The 15038-nt window shown below is 41.1% G+C and overlaps 1 protein-coding gene and 1 pseudogene across 1 annotated transcript; one reads left to right on the top strand and one right to left on the bottom strand.

Annotated features, from left to right (window-relative positions):
* Positions 1-7906: 7906 nt before the first annotated feature.
* On the top strand, positions 7907-9315 carry LOC115457166 (annotated as a pseudogene).
* A 3920-nt stretch (positions 9316-13235) lies between these two features.
* Positions 13236-14168, bottom strand: LOC115457164 (olfactory receptor 6F1-like). Its single transcript, XM_030186589.1, has one exon. It carries the CDS (start codon positions 14166-14168, stop codon positions 13236-13238), a length of 933 nt encoding a protein of 310 aa, XP_030042449.1.
* Positions 14169-15038: the final 870 nt, after the last annotated feature.

The following is a 15038-nucleotide window of genomic DNA, read 5'->3' as shown; positions in this document are numbered from 1 at the left end:
CATTGGTCACCCTTTGTGGCCCGATGCTCCTGGGCTGCAAAGGGGCCACAACTTGGCGAATCCTCCCATATTTACTAATAACAACTTGATGATTCTACCCCTCCCCCCATGGAGATACCCAGCACCTACGATAATTGTATATGCTTTGAATGTGATATAATATGTGCATATTTAGCTCCTGCTCTTCCTGCCAAATTTGAGGCACGGACTGTAAAAGTACTGGCAGAATGGTATCAGTTTTGGCTTTGTGTCATGTAGAGATTGCATCAGCTTCTGTTCAGTTAGGGATTCATTGACATGTACAACATGACCAAGGATGCCTAAACTTTAGCAAACAGCTTGCAGAGATGCAGTTCTAAACTTGACGGCCTGTTGCTCTCCGCTGGGCAAAGACAAAACAAATGGGCTTCACAGTGCAGCAACGGCATTCTGATTAGGAAGAGCTACTTTGGAATGTAGGTAGGACCTCTGTCGGTGGAAGTGTTTATGATAGGTTTAAGCACTGGCTCCCACTCAAGGAACGTATCACCTTTAAATTATGCACGTTAGTTCACAAAATCATTCACGGTGAAGCCCCTGCATACATGTCCGACTTAATAGACCTGCCACCCAGAAACGCCAAAAAATCATCCAGAACTTTCCTCAACCTTCACTTCCCTAAGTGCAAAGGCATAAAGTATAAAGTACTACATGCATCAACCTTCTCCTACATGAGCACGCAACTCTGGAATGCACTACCACGCAACCTGAAAACGATCTATGAATTAACCGACTTCCGCAAACGATTGAAGACCTATCTCTTTGAAAAAACATACTGCAAGGATCAAAACACATAAATCCCATATACACCATAACAATGCCTCAAGACATTACCTCACGTACTCCATTTCCCCGTACTCTCTCCCATTCAATAATCTACCCACAGATAAAAACTGTTATACCCCATCGCTCTCTTGCTATTATTTGATCACCCTAGTAATCCCCCAACGTCATATCCTATAGTTTCTACGCCCCAAAGATGATTGACCTGACTCTGTCTTCCTTAACTATTCACAATGTAACCCATAATCGTAATGTAACAAACTGTATTTCCATCATTTACAATGTATTGTAAGCCACACTGAGCCCGCAAATAGGTGGGAAAATGTGGGATACAAATGCAACTAACTAACTAACTAAATAAATAAATTTATAAACTGTGGATCTTGACAATGTAGGGACATGCACTGTGTGGCCTGTTGAGGTTTCTTTCAGCCCCATATACGTATCTATTTTCTTGTATGATCTCTTACATTTCCTTCCAACCCCATCTTTCTACTGCCCTTAGTCAATAATATTTTTCATAGGCATGTAACAAGATGGAATCCTGCTTTTGAGTGAAATTCCTTTAGGTTGGTCAGAATATGTCACTTTTAAGCTGGTTTCAGTAAAAGCAATACATAACGAAATGATAATAAGACAAGCATCAGATGAACTTGTTATGGGGAGAAAATAGCTTCACCAATTAAGCCCCCACAGAGACTGTGCCCCTTGGATGAAAGCGTGAACACAAATGGTTGTTTTTAAACCACTAATTTATTTTAAATGAGTAATTTGTGCCTACTTTCACACCTCCAACTGGGAATTTTATTGCAGATAAATCACGTGAATAAAATCACTTCTTGTGCAGTCCTTCACAGTTCCGACATTATTGGACCCAAATGAGATGACAAACTGCTGCAGTTCAAGTCATTCTTTTTAAATATTGTCTCTGCTGTATCATTTAGTACCTGGTTTTGAATAGGTTTTGGTTCCGGATCAGAAGAAGCAGTGCTTCTGTGTAAAAGAATTACCCTGTACAAGGCATATGGAAAAGCAGGGCAGTCAGCACAGACTAGAAAGGGTCACCGGCACCATGATAGCGTCAACTCATCAGTGTCCCATCATGGTATGATTAAGTGACCACGTGACTTTGCAGTCTCTTGACTTTGATCAGATTCGTAACAGTTCCGGCGTAGACATCTCATTGTTCTCAAGTGAAACTGCATTTACGATATGCAGTAAGCCTTCAGTCACTGTTTCCACCTTGCAAAAAAAACAACCGGGGAAGATGGAAAAGTCTCCGCGTCTTCCTACAAAGAAATCTCTGTAAGAACAGGTGAGCTTTTCAAATTCAACATTTTTTGAATATCAAATTCACTTAAATTTGCTTGTGTTGTTCTTTTTTTTTATTAAAGGGCGTCTATTACTAAGGTGCGCTGACGTTTTTAGCGCACGCTGAAATTGTGGGTGCGCTAAACATGAGAGATGCCAATAGGAAATGCATTGGCGTCTCTAACATTTATCGCGCACACCTTAGTAAAAGACCCTCTAAGTTTGGCGTGTCTGTTGCTAATTTGGATGAGGGTGAAGTGGTGTTTCCTTGCTTTCGTAAAGAAGGTGAAATGATAAGGGGAAGGAACTGAGAAAATGGGCAAAAGCAGAAAATGATTTATTACAAGTTGAGATGGGGCAAGGGAGAGTGTTGTGGTGAAATTAAGACCCTCAAGATCAAGTGTTTATGTGTAAACGTTGGGAGTTAAATCCAAAATTGCGCACATACATTTCTGTGCATGTCCAATTTGTGCATGCAATTTAATTGATAGCAATCTAATTAGCGTCAATCATTGGGTGGTAATAATTATCAGCACTATTTGACATTAATTGAAATTTATGCGTGCATTTTTAGTGGTAGGGATCCACACATGAAATTTATGTGTGGGGGCATGGGAGGGTGAGAGGCAAATCAGGGGCATTCCTGTGCTATAGAATAATGGGGGATCCGTGCCTAATTTAGGGGTGCTTTTACTAAGGCGCACTGGAAAATGGCCTGCACCAGTGTAGGCATTTGTTTTGGATGCATGCCGATCCATTTTTTAGCGTGCCTGTAACAAATGCCTTTTTTCCCCCAAAAAATGGACGTGTAGCAAACTAAAAATTGGTGAGTGTCCATTTTGGGTCTGAGACCTTACCTTCACCGATTCACTTAGCGGTAAGGTCTCATGCATTAACTGGGCGGTAATTGTCAATGCACGTACACTGTCAATTACTGCCCGGTTAGCGCTGCACATCCAAAGATTTTTTTAAAAGAATTATATTTTTGGTCGCGCGTGGTGGATGTGCATAAAAAATGTAATTACTGCCCGGGCCATGTGGTAGCTCTGCGGTAGTTCCAAATTGAGATGCGTTATGCATCATTGGCACCAACGTGGCTTAGTAAAAGGGCCCCTTAGATTTGAGGATTTATACCGGGGTTTACTTAATGTAAATCCTTGCGTCTAAAGTTAGACCGCAATTCCAGCAGCAAGCGCATTCTATAAACGGCACCTAACTTTCAACACCGTTTATAGAATAGCACTTAGAGTGCTTTCTTTTCAGCACTGATTTTTGACATACACTTAGGACGGCTTTCTATAAATAATAAGTCATTTGATTTGAAAATTTGGGGTCAGGAAACAGATAGCTCTTGATTGGGCATCTCAATACCTGCTCAGTTATTACCTGCAAAAGTAAGAGAAAGAGAAGGAAGGTCTTTGGTAACAGAGGGAGGGGGGTAAAGGCACCAGAACTTATTTGGATTGCAGTTATGTTCATCTACTATCCAATTACTTTTATACTATTATCTTGACCACATATATAACCTGGAGCAGATCTATGATATCTACATAACTTATTCAGATGAATTTGACCAGCCACATTTTTTAAATTGACTATCCAGTCAAAGATAACTGGATATCTCACCCTGATAAGTCGATAGACCCCCTCTCCCAATGGAATATTGCTTTCCTTTTTTTTTTATAGTGGACGTGGTGAGATCCTTGGTCTGGACAGAAGGATTTGCCAACAAATAGGAACTATTAGGTAAGATTAAGAAGAGCTGTTTATGAAGAAAGACTAAGGAGGCTAGGGCTATTCAGCTTGGAGAAGAGACGGCTGAGGGGAGACATGATAGAGGTATATAAAATAATGAGTGGAGTGGAACAGGTGGATGTGAAGCGTCTGTTCACACTTTCCAAAAATACTAGGACTAGGGGGCATGCGATGAAACTACAGTGTAGTAAATTTAAAACAAATCAGAGAAAAGTTTTCTTCACCCAACGTGTAATTAAACTCTGGAATTCGTTGCCGGAGAACGTGGTGAAGGCGGTTAGCTTGGCAGAGTTTAAAAAGGGGTTAGACGGTTTCCTAAAGGACAAGTCCGTAAACCACTACTAAATGGACTTGGGAAAAATCCACAATTCCGGGAATAACATGTATAGAATGTTTGTACGTTTGGGAAGCTTGCCAGGTGCCCTTGGCCTGGATTGGCCGCTGTCGTGGACAAGATGCTGGGCTCGATGGACCCTTGCTCTTTTCCCCAGTATGGCATTACTTATGTATTTATGTACTTATGTTCTTTGTTGGGGGTCTTAAAGTCAGTATTACAAGATAAGAATGTAAAGATATTACCAGTAACCAGGACAGTCCTTATAACAATAATATCTCTGCGTTTCCAAAGCATCATTTAGGCTTACTTTGTATTCCTGAAATGTATAATTAATGCATAAAAATTAAAAGCTTTCCAGTGGAAAAGAAACTGTAGAAGAAGAGACCTTGTTGGAAAGCAGAAAGATGTAGTATGAAGGAGAAACATTAAACATTATTTCTTCATAGAGAGGGTGGTCAATTCATGAAAAAGTCTCCCAGCGGAGGTGGTGGTGGGCATATAGTCCTGATAGAAATCAAGAAAACTTAGGTCATGAAGAAAAAAAGTCAAAGATTGATTAGGTACTTTGTCACTGTAACAAAAAGTAAATTTAACAGACATAAGTACATAAGTAATGCCATACTGGGAAAAGACCAAGGGTCCATCGAGCCCAGCATCTTGTCCACAACAGCGGCCAATCCAGGCCAAGGGCACCTGGCAAGCTTCCCAACGTACAAACATTCTATACATGTTATTCCTGGGATTTTGGATTTTTCCAAGTCCGTTTAGTAGCGGTTTATGGACTTGTCCTTTAGGAAACCGTCCAACCCCTTTTTAAACTCTGCTAAGCTAACCACCTTCACCACATTTTCCGGCAATGAATTCCAGAGTTTAATTACACGTTGGGTGAAGAAAACTTTTCTCCGATTTGTTTTAAATTTACTACACTGTAGTTTCATGGCATGCCCCCTAGTCCTAGTATTTTTGGAAAGCGTGAACAGACGCTTCACATCCACCTGTTCCACTCCTCTCATTATTTTATATACCTCTATCATGTCTCCCCTCAGCCGTCTCTTCTCCAAGCTGTATAGCCCTAGCCTCCTTAGTCTTTCTTCATAGGGAAGTCGTCCCATCCCCGCTATCATTTTAGTCGCCCTTCGCTGCACCTTTTCCAATTCTGCTATATCTTTCTTGAGATGCGGCGACCAGAATTGAACACAATACTCAAGGTGCGGTCGCACCATGGAGACTTGATGGACCCTATGGTCTTAATTCACACTCAAGTTCTACTTTTCTATGTTTGTAGAGGGGTCTTTTTTTTTTCATTTACTTCTAAAACTTTCCACCGTCTCATTTCATAAGTAACAAAAGCCTTCCTCTCTCCCTGAATTATTTGCAGCATCAACAGGGCTTTTTTGAGGGGGTACTGCACCTTTTCCACTGTCTGCTAAACTTGACCCATGGTTCTCATATTTTAATGAAAGAGCTCGGGTTCTACATACAAATTCTGCCTTGTCATAGATTCTATGACTGGTTGCAGGGGTCCTGGCTATTGTGGGGTGAATCCCTCAATGATCACTCCACCCCTGAAGGGTGGCCTGGCATTTGAGTACTGGCACCTTTTTTGCTAGACAAAATGCACTGAGTATCAGCAGCATGCCATGACCTTCACTGCTTCTCCAGAGTTGTGTGAATGTATCAGATAATGTTTGTGCACTAGACGCTAGTGTTTTTAGCGCACGCTAAAAATTAGCACACACTGATACTAGAGACAGCCATAGGACAGAGACACCCATAGGAATATATGGGTGTCTCTAGCATTAGTACGCACTCATTTTTAGCATGGGCTAAAAATGCCAGTGTGCCTACAGCGCAGCTTAGTAAACAAGGCCCTTGGTTTGCTCAATAACAGCTTTTTATTTATTTATTTTCTTATTCAGATTTATTTACCGCCATTTTGAAGAAATTCACCCAAGGCAGTGTATTGCAACAGCAATCTGGACATAGGCAACAGACAATTTCAGCAGAGAAAAATATTCAAATAACAGTATATATGATAGCATAGTAGGCTACTTATAATGTCAACTCAATACACAATAAAACATCTTAATAGACAGCATAGGTTGTAAAAAGAGGTGGAACATAATAGATAAGATAGAATAGCAGTAATTAAATAGAAAATAAGGGACCTAAGAGGTCCTTCTACTAAGCTGCAGGAAAACTAGGCCTAAGCGTACCCGTACAACGGTTCTTTCCAACATGCTAAGGCCATTTTTACCACCATTCTCTATTTTTTTACATTAAAAGTCCTGCACTAATGTCTTTAGTAGGCGGCCATTTTTAAAAATTAACATGGGAGCGCTTACCGCCTCCCATTTTCTAGGTGGTAATGGGCATCTGCATTATCTGTTAGTGAATGGGAATGTAGATATGCTGATTTATTTGTAACATTTGTATCTCACATTTCCCCACCCATTAGCAGGCTCAATGTGGCTTACAAAATACCGTAAAGGCGAACGCCAAGTCTGGTAGGGGTAAACAAATATAGATTAAAATAGGGGTTCCTTTTTATCGTTGACCCTAAGGTACAATAAGGGTCAATGATAATAAGGAATATATAATGTCCAATAAGATCTAAGGTTATGTTGTGTTGCAGAGTTGAAGCATTTTTAAGTAGGATAGGCCTTGCAAAACAAGGTAAGTCTTTAATGATCTCCTGAAGTTAAGATGGTCGTAAATCATTTTCACAGTCTTTGGTAGTGCATTCCAAGCACATTCTATAACAACACGCATAACTTAATTGTCTTAACAAGCTAATCAGCATTGACAACAGCTCTTAACAAGCAATAATGAGCACTGATTGGCAATAATTAGACTTTACATGCACAACTCACTTAGTGCATTCTCTAATTCCGAATTTGGCGCTTTCCGAATCTCACTCTAGAAAATAATTTTCTGTTTTCTACCACGGGCCACCTACCTGGCAGTAAACAGCAGTTGGCACGCGCTGCATGCTTACCATGTGGATAGCACATGAATCCTTACCGCTAAGTCCAAAAATAGACACACACTGGTTTCAATTTTAGCTCACGTCCATTTTTTGGCCCCTTAAAAAAAAGGCCCCTTTTTCCTAGACACGTAAAAAAAATGGCCTGGTGTGCCGCCAAAAGATGCACCATACTACCACAGGCCACTTTTTTACCACAGCTTAGAAAAAGGGCCCTTAGTTGTGTGTGTAAATTCTAATTAATGCCAATTAGTATCAATAATTGCTTGTTAATTGGCAATTATTGGTGCCGATAGGCTTGTTAACTAATTAAGTTGTACACACAAATCCAGAATATGACCGGATTTGCATGCACAACTTAAGTTGCGCTATTTATTTATTTGTTACATTTGTATCCCACTTTTTCCCACCTTTTGCAGGCTCAATGTGGCTTACACATTACCATTAACGGCGTTAGCCGATTCCGGTCTGAACAAATACATGGTATGAATGAATACAAAGTGATATTGTGGTAGAATGAGGTACATGTATGGTAGGTACAATTGGGGGGGAACTTAGAGAGGGAAAGGGGGATGAAGAGTCAGGTAATGTCCATTACGGTCTTTGGTTATTGACTCCACACTTGTACTGAAGAAGACCATTTTATAACAGGGCATCTAGGCTAATAATTGTTATATCCTGTCTTATTTCTGCAGATGTTAAAGAAAGAAGAGATGAGAAATCTGACTGTGACCGAATTTGCCCTCCTAGGCTTCCCGAGTGCTCCAGAGCATCAATTTTGCCTCTTCATGGTGTTCTTAGTGTTATATGTCCTAACTCTCATGGCAAACCTGACCATCATCTTAATTGTGCGAATGGAGCACAGTCTGTCTCAGATTCCCATGTACTTCCTACTCAGTCACTTCTCCTTCCTGGAGATCTGGTACACCACAGTCATCATCCCCAAAATGCTGTCAGATTTCTTTTCACAGAACAAAACTATTTCCTACCCTGGTTGTGTCAGTCAAATGTATTTCTTCTTCTCCTTGGGGCTGACCGAGTTTTTTCTTCTGGCTGTCATGGCTATTGACAGGTATTCAGCAATCTGTCATCCTCTGCGCTATGCAACAATAATGACCAGTAGGGTTTGCGTTCATCTAGCTCTTTGGTCTTGGGTCAGTGGCTTCCTCATTGGTCTCTTACTGGTCACATCAGCCTCCAGACTACTATTCTGTGGGCCCAATCAAATTAACCATTTCTTCTGTGATTTCATCCCACTCTTACAACTTTCTTGCACAGAAACACACATTGTTGATTCCCTGTCTTTCATCGTTGCTTGGGCTGTGATACTCGTCTCTTTTTTCTTGACTGCTGTGTCTTACTTCTTTATTGTCCTAACCATCTATAGAATCCCTTCCACCACAGGTCAACATAAGGCCTTCTCCACCTGTGCCTCACACCTCACTGTTGTCCTGACCTTCTACGGAACTGTCATTTTTATATACATGAGGCCTATGACCTATTATGACTTTGAGATGGAAAAGGTGGTTTCCTTGCTCTACACAGTGATAACTCCTCTCTTAAATCCCCTTATTTATGCCTTACGAAATAGGGACGTGAAAAAGGCTCTGAGAAAAGCCTTAAGAAGGCATAAAGTTTACTTTTAAAATACGTACAGCCCCATTTTAGGTAGAATGTAGAAATCAGAACTGTGATGTTCAAGTCAGGAGGTGTACCATTCCAGTAACATTCTATGAAAGGATCTGCCAATAAAATAAGGCCTTAACTTCCATTTAATTCTTACATTCTCAAATGTATTATTTCTGTATTTTTTACTTTTGTTTCCCTTATTTATAGTCTCTCTCTCATCTTTTGCCAATCACCTAACCCATCCAATCAAAGAATAAATTGGTTGTAATGATTCTTCCACCTCTTTAGTTTCTAAACTCTGGTTGCCGTGTTAATCTACTTGCATGTATGGAAATAAAAAAATCAATAACCCAAAAATATATGGTGACATCATTGATTGAAGTAAGTTAATATATTTCTTGACTTGCTTGCAGGAGTTGGCATGCTCTTTACCATGTCAGAAAAAAAATGAGTTTATGACAAGAAGACGGTGTGACCGCAATCGTATGGTCTGGTGCTATTACATTGAGTATATTATGACATGACAAACACATTAATAATACAAATCTATAACTGCAATCTTGATTACTTTTTTCAAACTCTAGAATGTACTGTCAGAGATTCTGAAACTGTGAATATTACAGTGTTACTGATGGCTCTCCATACCTTCCTGTTTTTCTTAAATATCCCTACACTAATCTTCCAGACTCTTGACCTTCATTTTAAACTGTTCCATCAAATATATCTACTCACTGATGTTAATTCATCCTCTTTGTCCAAAGCGTTCTCATTATATGGGAGAATGCACCCTAGTGGTAGTACCGCAAGACTACCATTAGGGGTCATGGCAGCTATTGTAGATCCTAGTGCAGTCCCAGATGGGAACAGAAAGGGATTGTTCCTGCCTGCAAACACCAATAAAGGCCCCTGGGTAGGTCAGGAAGAGGGGATCAGAGGTGGGAGGTGCTTATAGCTGAGGGCATGGTTTTAGATGGGGGAAGGCTTTCAATCTGGGGAATGAGCTCAAATACTGGGGGAATTGGGGGTATTAGGAGGGATCATAAGGTGGATAGCACCACCACAGAACTCCTTATGAGAGCTGCCATGTGACTGGGCTGCTGATAGTACACTTATAGTGCACGAACATTTTATAGTCGATTATCTAACCTATGTTATAACCTATTCTATCACCCAGGAACCTCTATGTAAGACCATATTGTATTATACTACCATGTATGTACTTTAATGCAACACCATTTGTAATTCTCTACCCGATAATGGTGATTGCCATTATAGCATCATGTAAGCCACATTCAGCCTGCAAATTGGTGGGAAAATGTGGGATACAAATGCTACAAATAAAATATCTTCCCCTCCCACTTAATGCAGAATAATTAGCAGGCAGAGCAGGTCATGTCTCCACACTGACCTGGTCATGTCCATGCACCACCCACTCCCGCGTTAAGCAACTATGATGGATTTTTTTTTTTTACCGTGCTGCCTGTTTTAACTCATATTAGATGTTAATGTGGTTCTGCTCTAACATTTAGGGGTCCTTTTGCGAAGCTGTGGCAAAAGGGGGCCTGTGTTGACATCAGGACATGTTTTTCATGCACGCTGAGGCCCCCTTTTACTGCAGTGGGTAAAAGGCAGGTCTTCCTTTTTTAAGGAAATGGCCGTGTGGCATGTGAAACACTTGCCACATGGTCATTTCGGGGGGGGGAGGGGGAGCAGTTACCACCACCCATTGAGATGGCGGTAAGGGCTCCTACGCTAAACTGGCAGTAACCGGGCAGCCCACGGCACTGCCTGATTACCGCCGTGTACACACCAGCGCTACAAAAATATTAATATTTTTGTTGCAGCAGAAGTGGCTCATGCTGGGGGGTGGGAACTATCGCCGGGCTGCTGTGGTAGACCGACAGTACTTCTGTTTTAGCGGGTGGTAAGCCCGTGTTGTTTACCACTTTGTAAAAGGACCCCATAATGTTTAATAGAGCTTAGTAAAAGGGCCTCTAAATGGCCAATCATTATCCACTCCCTGGATCACAATATCCCAGGCCATTAACTGCCAACTACCAAAATCCAGATAAATAAATATCTCCCCTTGAAGGGCTTTTCTTGTAAGTGGAGGAGCAGCCTAATGGTTAGTGCAGAAGCAGGCTTTGATCCTGGGTCCTTAGTAGGCTGATGATGTCACAAGTAGGAAAAGAAGCAGAAGCAGGGAGACCAAGTGGAGGAGTGGCCTAGTGGTTAGAGCACTGGTCTTGCAATGCAGAGGTGGCCGGTTGAAACCCCACTGCTGCTCCTTGGGCAAGTCACTTAACCCTCCATTGCCTCAGGTATAAACTTAGATTGTGAGCCCTCCTGGGACAAAGAAATATCCAGAGTACCTGAATGTAACTCACCTTGAGCTACTACTGAAAAAAGTGTGAGCAAAATCTAAATTAAATAAGACCAGCTCTGGTTAGCAGAGACTGAAACTCTTCATACTAAGGAGGGAAGTTCATTGCTCTATGTAATAAAAGTGAGCCATGTATAGGACAATGAAACCATTGTGACATCACTGATGAGGTTGCCTCTTATTGGTGGAATGAGGCATTATGACATCACAACATAGATGAGTGGCCTAGTGGTTAGAGCACCAGAGATGGCCAGTTCAAATCCCACTGCTGCTCCTTGTGATCTTGGGCAAGTCACTTAACCCTCCGTTACCTCAGGTACAAACTTAGATTGTGAGCCCTCCTGGGACAGAGAAATATCCAGAGCATCTGAATGTAACTCACCTTGAGCTACTACTGAAAAAAGTGTGAGCAAAATCTAAATTAAATAAGACCAGCTCTGGTTAGCAGAGACTGAAACTCTTCATACTAAGGAGGGAAGTTCATTGCTCTATGTAATAAAAGTGAGCCATGTATAGGACAATGAAACCATTGTGACATCACTGATGAGGTTGGCTCTTACTGGTGGAATGAGGCATTATGACATCACAACATAGATGAGTGGCCTAGTGGTTAGAGCACCAGAGGTGGCCAGTTCAAATCCCACCGCTGCTCCTTGTGATCTTGGGCAAGTCACTTAACCCTCCATTGCCTCAGATATAAACATAGATTGTGAGCCCTCCTGGGACAGAGAAATATCCAGAGTACCTGAATGTAACTCACCTTGAGCTACTACTGAAAAAGGTGTCAGCAAAATCTAAATAATTAAACTCAATGGGGTCTGCAAGATACCAGTGCAGGAGGTCTCTGAGAATGTCTTCAGGAGTCTCCTTTGAGAAGTTTTTTTATGGCTTCTGTCAGGGAAGCTTTGCTATTGTAATGGTAGAGTGTGGTTGCAAATAAAGCCAGACGATGCAAAAAAGCATGATGAGCCTTCAAGGATAGCTTGGCATCTAAAGTTTATTGAAGGACCCGACACAGACCACGTTTCATCAGAATGCCTGTGTCAGGGTCAAATATATTATATCCTATAAACTGATTATGAATTCTACCAAGAGAGTCTGTAAAAGCAAACACTGAGTCTTTATTCAGTCATACTCGGTAGCCAAAAAAAATAAATATGGCTAGCCAACCCGTCAGCTCTCAAGCTTGTTCATTTGAACACAGTAGGAGATTTACAGCATTTCACAAAGAAAGACTAATTTAAATTTTGTGACTTATGGTTCCATCTGTTAGTTAATGGCACAAAACATATTCCAGCTGTCTAAGGGGGTCTTTTACAAAAGTGCACTAGCATTTTTAGCTTGTGGCAAAAATTAACATGCACTAAACGCTAAGATGCTCATGTAAAAGACCCTCTAAATATGGAAGATCATATAAGATCGATGCACTATTTATATTGTTCTGTGAGGTGATTGTATATGATTATATAATTGTTTTATGACTGTTCTATAATTTTATTATGTATGTTGTTATGTATGTTATTTCGTAACCCATCTCGATTAATGCAGACTATCCTATATAATAATTCTCACCTCCAGCGTTCTGACTTGCCTGGGACCGTGGCTCATTCCGAGTTGGTCTGTTAGGCTCCATAGATCAGGCTGACATCACCATAGCCATTATGATGTCAACTTCAGAACCCGGAGGGGGGGGGGGGGAAATCATGCCTCACAGCTGATCCATGTCCAGAGGAGGGTCGCTGTACATGGGTGGCTGGAGGGGGGCAGGGGGTGGGGGGGGGGTCGCTGGATATGGGTGGCTGCAGTGGGCGCGTGGGGAGAGGAGGGTCACTGGACATGGGTGGCTGCAGGGGAGCCGAGGAAAACCTTGCTAGCGCCCGTTTCATTTGTGTCAGAAATGGGCCTTTTTTTACTAGTAATTGAATAAACCTCAACATAAACAATAAAATTATATGTTTAAATTTTCGTTATCCAAACAGGATATGATGAGATAGCAGTAAGCAATTTAAAGTTCACCAGCTAATCTTGTTCCAGGCTTTCTTTAGAGCTTTAATCACATCCCTGTTTCTTAAACTATAGATCAAAGGATTTAGGAGTGGAGTAAGAATGGAGTAAAATAAAGACACTATTTTATCTGTGTCAAAGGCGAACTTAAGAGTGGACCTCAGGTACATAAAACCAACTGTGACATAGAAGATCATAACCACAGTGAGGTGGGAGGCACAGGTTAAGAACGCCTTCTGTCGCCCTGTGGTAGACGGGATTCTGAGGATGGTCAGAAGAATGTAACAGTAGGAGACCATATTGAGGATTAGGGTAGTCACCACCACAATCCAAGCAAGGGAAAAGAAAGCAGCTTCGCTAGCCGTTGTGTCTGAACAGGCCAGCTTAAGAAGCGGCAAGTAATCACAAAAGAAATGGTTGATCAGATTCATCCTGCAGAACGATACCTGGGTTATCGGGATGGTGAGTGTCCCACCTGTCAGAAAGCCGCTTGCCCAGGATCCAACTGCCAACAATTTACAAAGTCTACTGTTCATGATAGTGCTGTACTGCAGGGGATAACATATAGCGATATATCGATCGTACGCCATTGACACAAGTAAGAACACCTCAGTTGGTCCAAAAGTAAAAAAGAAACAGAGTTGCAGAACACAGTTTCTGAAGGAAATTGTATTCGTCTCTGTTAGGAAGCCAGACAGCATTTTTGGGACAGTGGTCGTGATGTAACAGATTTCCAAAAAAGCAAAGTTGCTGAGAAAGAAGTACATGGGACTGTGAAGCTTTGAGTCGACCCTTACTATAATTATGATGATACCATTTGTTACTAAGGTCAAGATGTAGATAGCCAGAAGAACGATGAAACATAGTATCTGGATCTCCTGTGAGCTGGGAAACCCAAGGAGAATGAATTCATTCACAGAGGTTTGATTGCTAGCTTTCATTGTCTTCAATGTGGATGATCTGTAGAGATAATAATATAACAGAAAAGAGTAAACTTTGAAGAAAAAGTAAATCTATAAAGGATGGAATAAGATGAAAGATACTGTTGTGCCAAGCACATATTAAACCTGTGGAACCAGGTTCAATTCCCACTGCAGCTCTTTGAGACCCTGGGCAAGACGCTTAACCCTCCATTGCCCCAGGTACAAAAACTTTAGGGCCAGAAAAAGTACCTGCAAATAGTATATGTAACCCGCTTTGGTTGTGCCCACAGAAAGGCGGTATATCAAATCCATGACCCTTTACCCTTTAATAGGTAGGTTAATATTTCTGCTTCAGTTTTTTTAAGAAAATGATTTAGGGATTTACTTTAAAGAGGCAATTTTCTAAAGATTTTTCACATGTAAAAAAGCCTCTTCATAAAATTATCCCATGCATGGAGACAAAATGGAAAATATCTAAGGAATACACTGGTGGATTAGTAGAAAAATACAGGAAATATACAAAATCTTATCAAAACTAAGGTGGAAAAGACCTCATAAAGACTGTTGTCAACGATATAGAGGCTCAACATTGCCACTCAACATTGTACTCGGTCAGAACATAATCGTAGGTCTAAAAATCTCCCAAAATTGTTTGATAGCTTCAAAAATATCAAGCTTCGAGTCTACCAAACAAATAATATAACAAAAATGAAAATCACACTTAACTTTGGACGCACAACAGTATGGTTTCAGTGTGTGTGAGGTTAACAACACCATCCAATCTTCAGAGAATAGTATCAATTGTGCTCACTCTGCTGTGCTTTGATTCTTTCATTAGAATTGGCTAAGGTCCCGATGGGGACCCGTTTCTCAGATGGCTTCTTCTGG

The sequence above is a fragment of the Microcaecilia unicolor genome, chromosome 14, assembly GCF_901765095.1.
Source record: "Microcaecilia unicolor chromosome 14, aMicUni1.1, whole genome shotgun sequence".
In the NCBI taxonomy this organism is placed as follows: domain Eukaryota; kingdom Metazoa; phylum Chordata; class Amphibia; order Gymnophiona; family Siphonopidae; genus Microcaecilia; species Microcaecilia unicolor.
This window is presented reverse-complemented; position numbering and strand designations above follow the sequence as displayed.

Excerpts from the sequence above, each read along its gene's own strand:
- LOC115457164 (XM_030186589.1), bottom strand. The coding sequence starts at position 14,168 with ATGAAAGCTAGCAATCAAACCTCTGTGAATGAATTCATTCTCCTTGGG.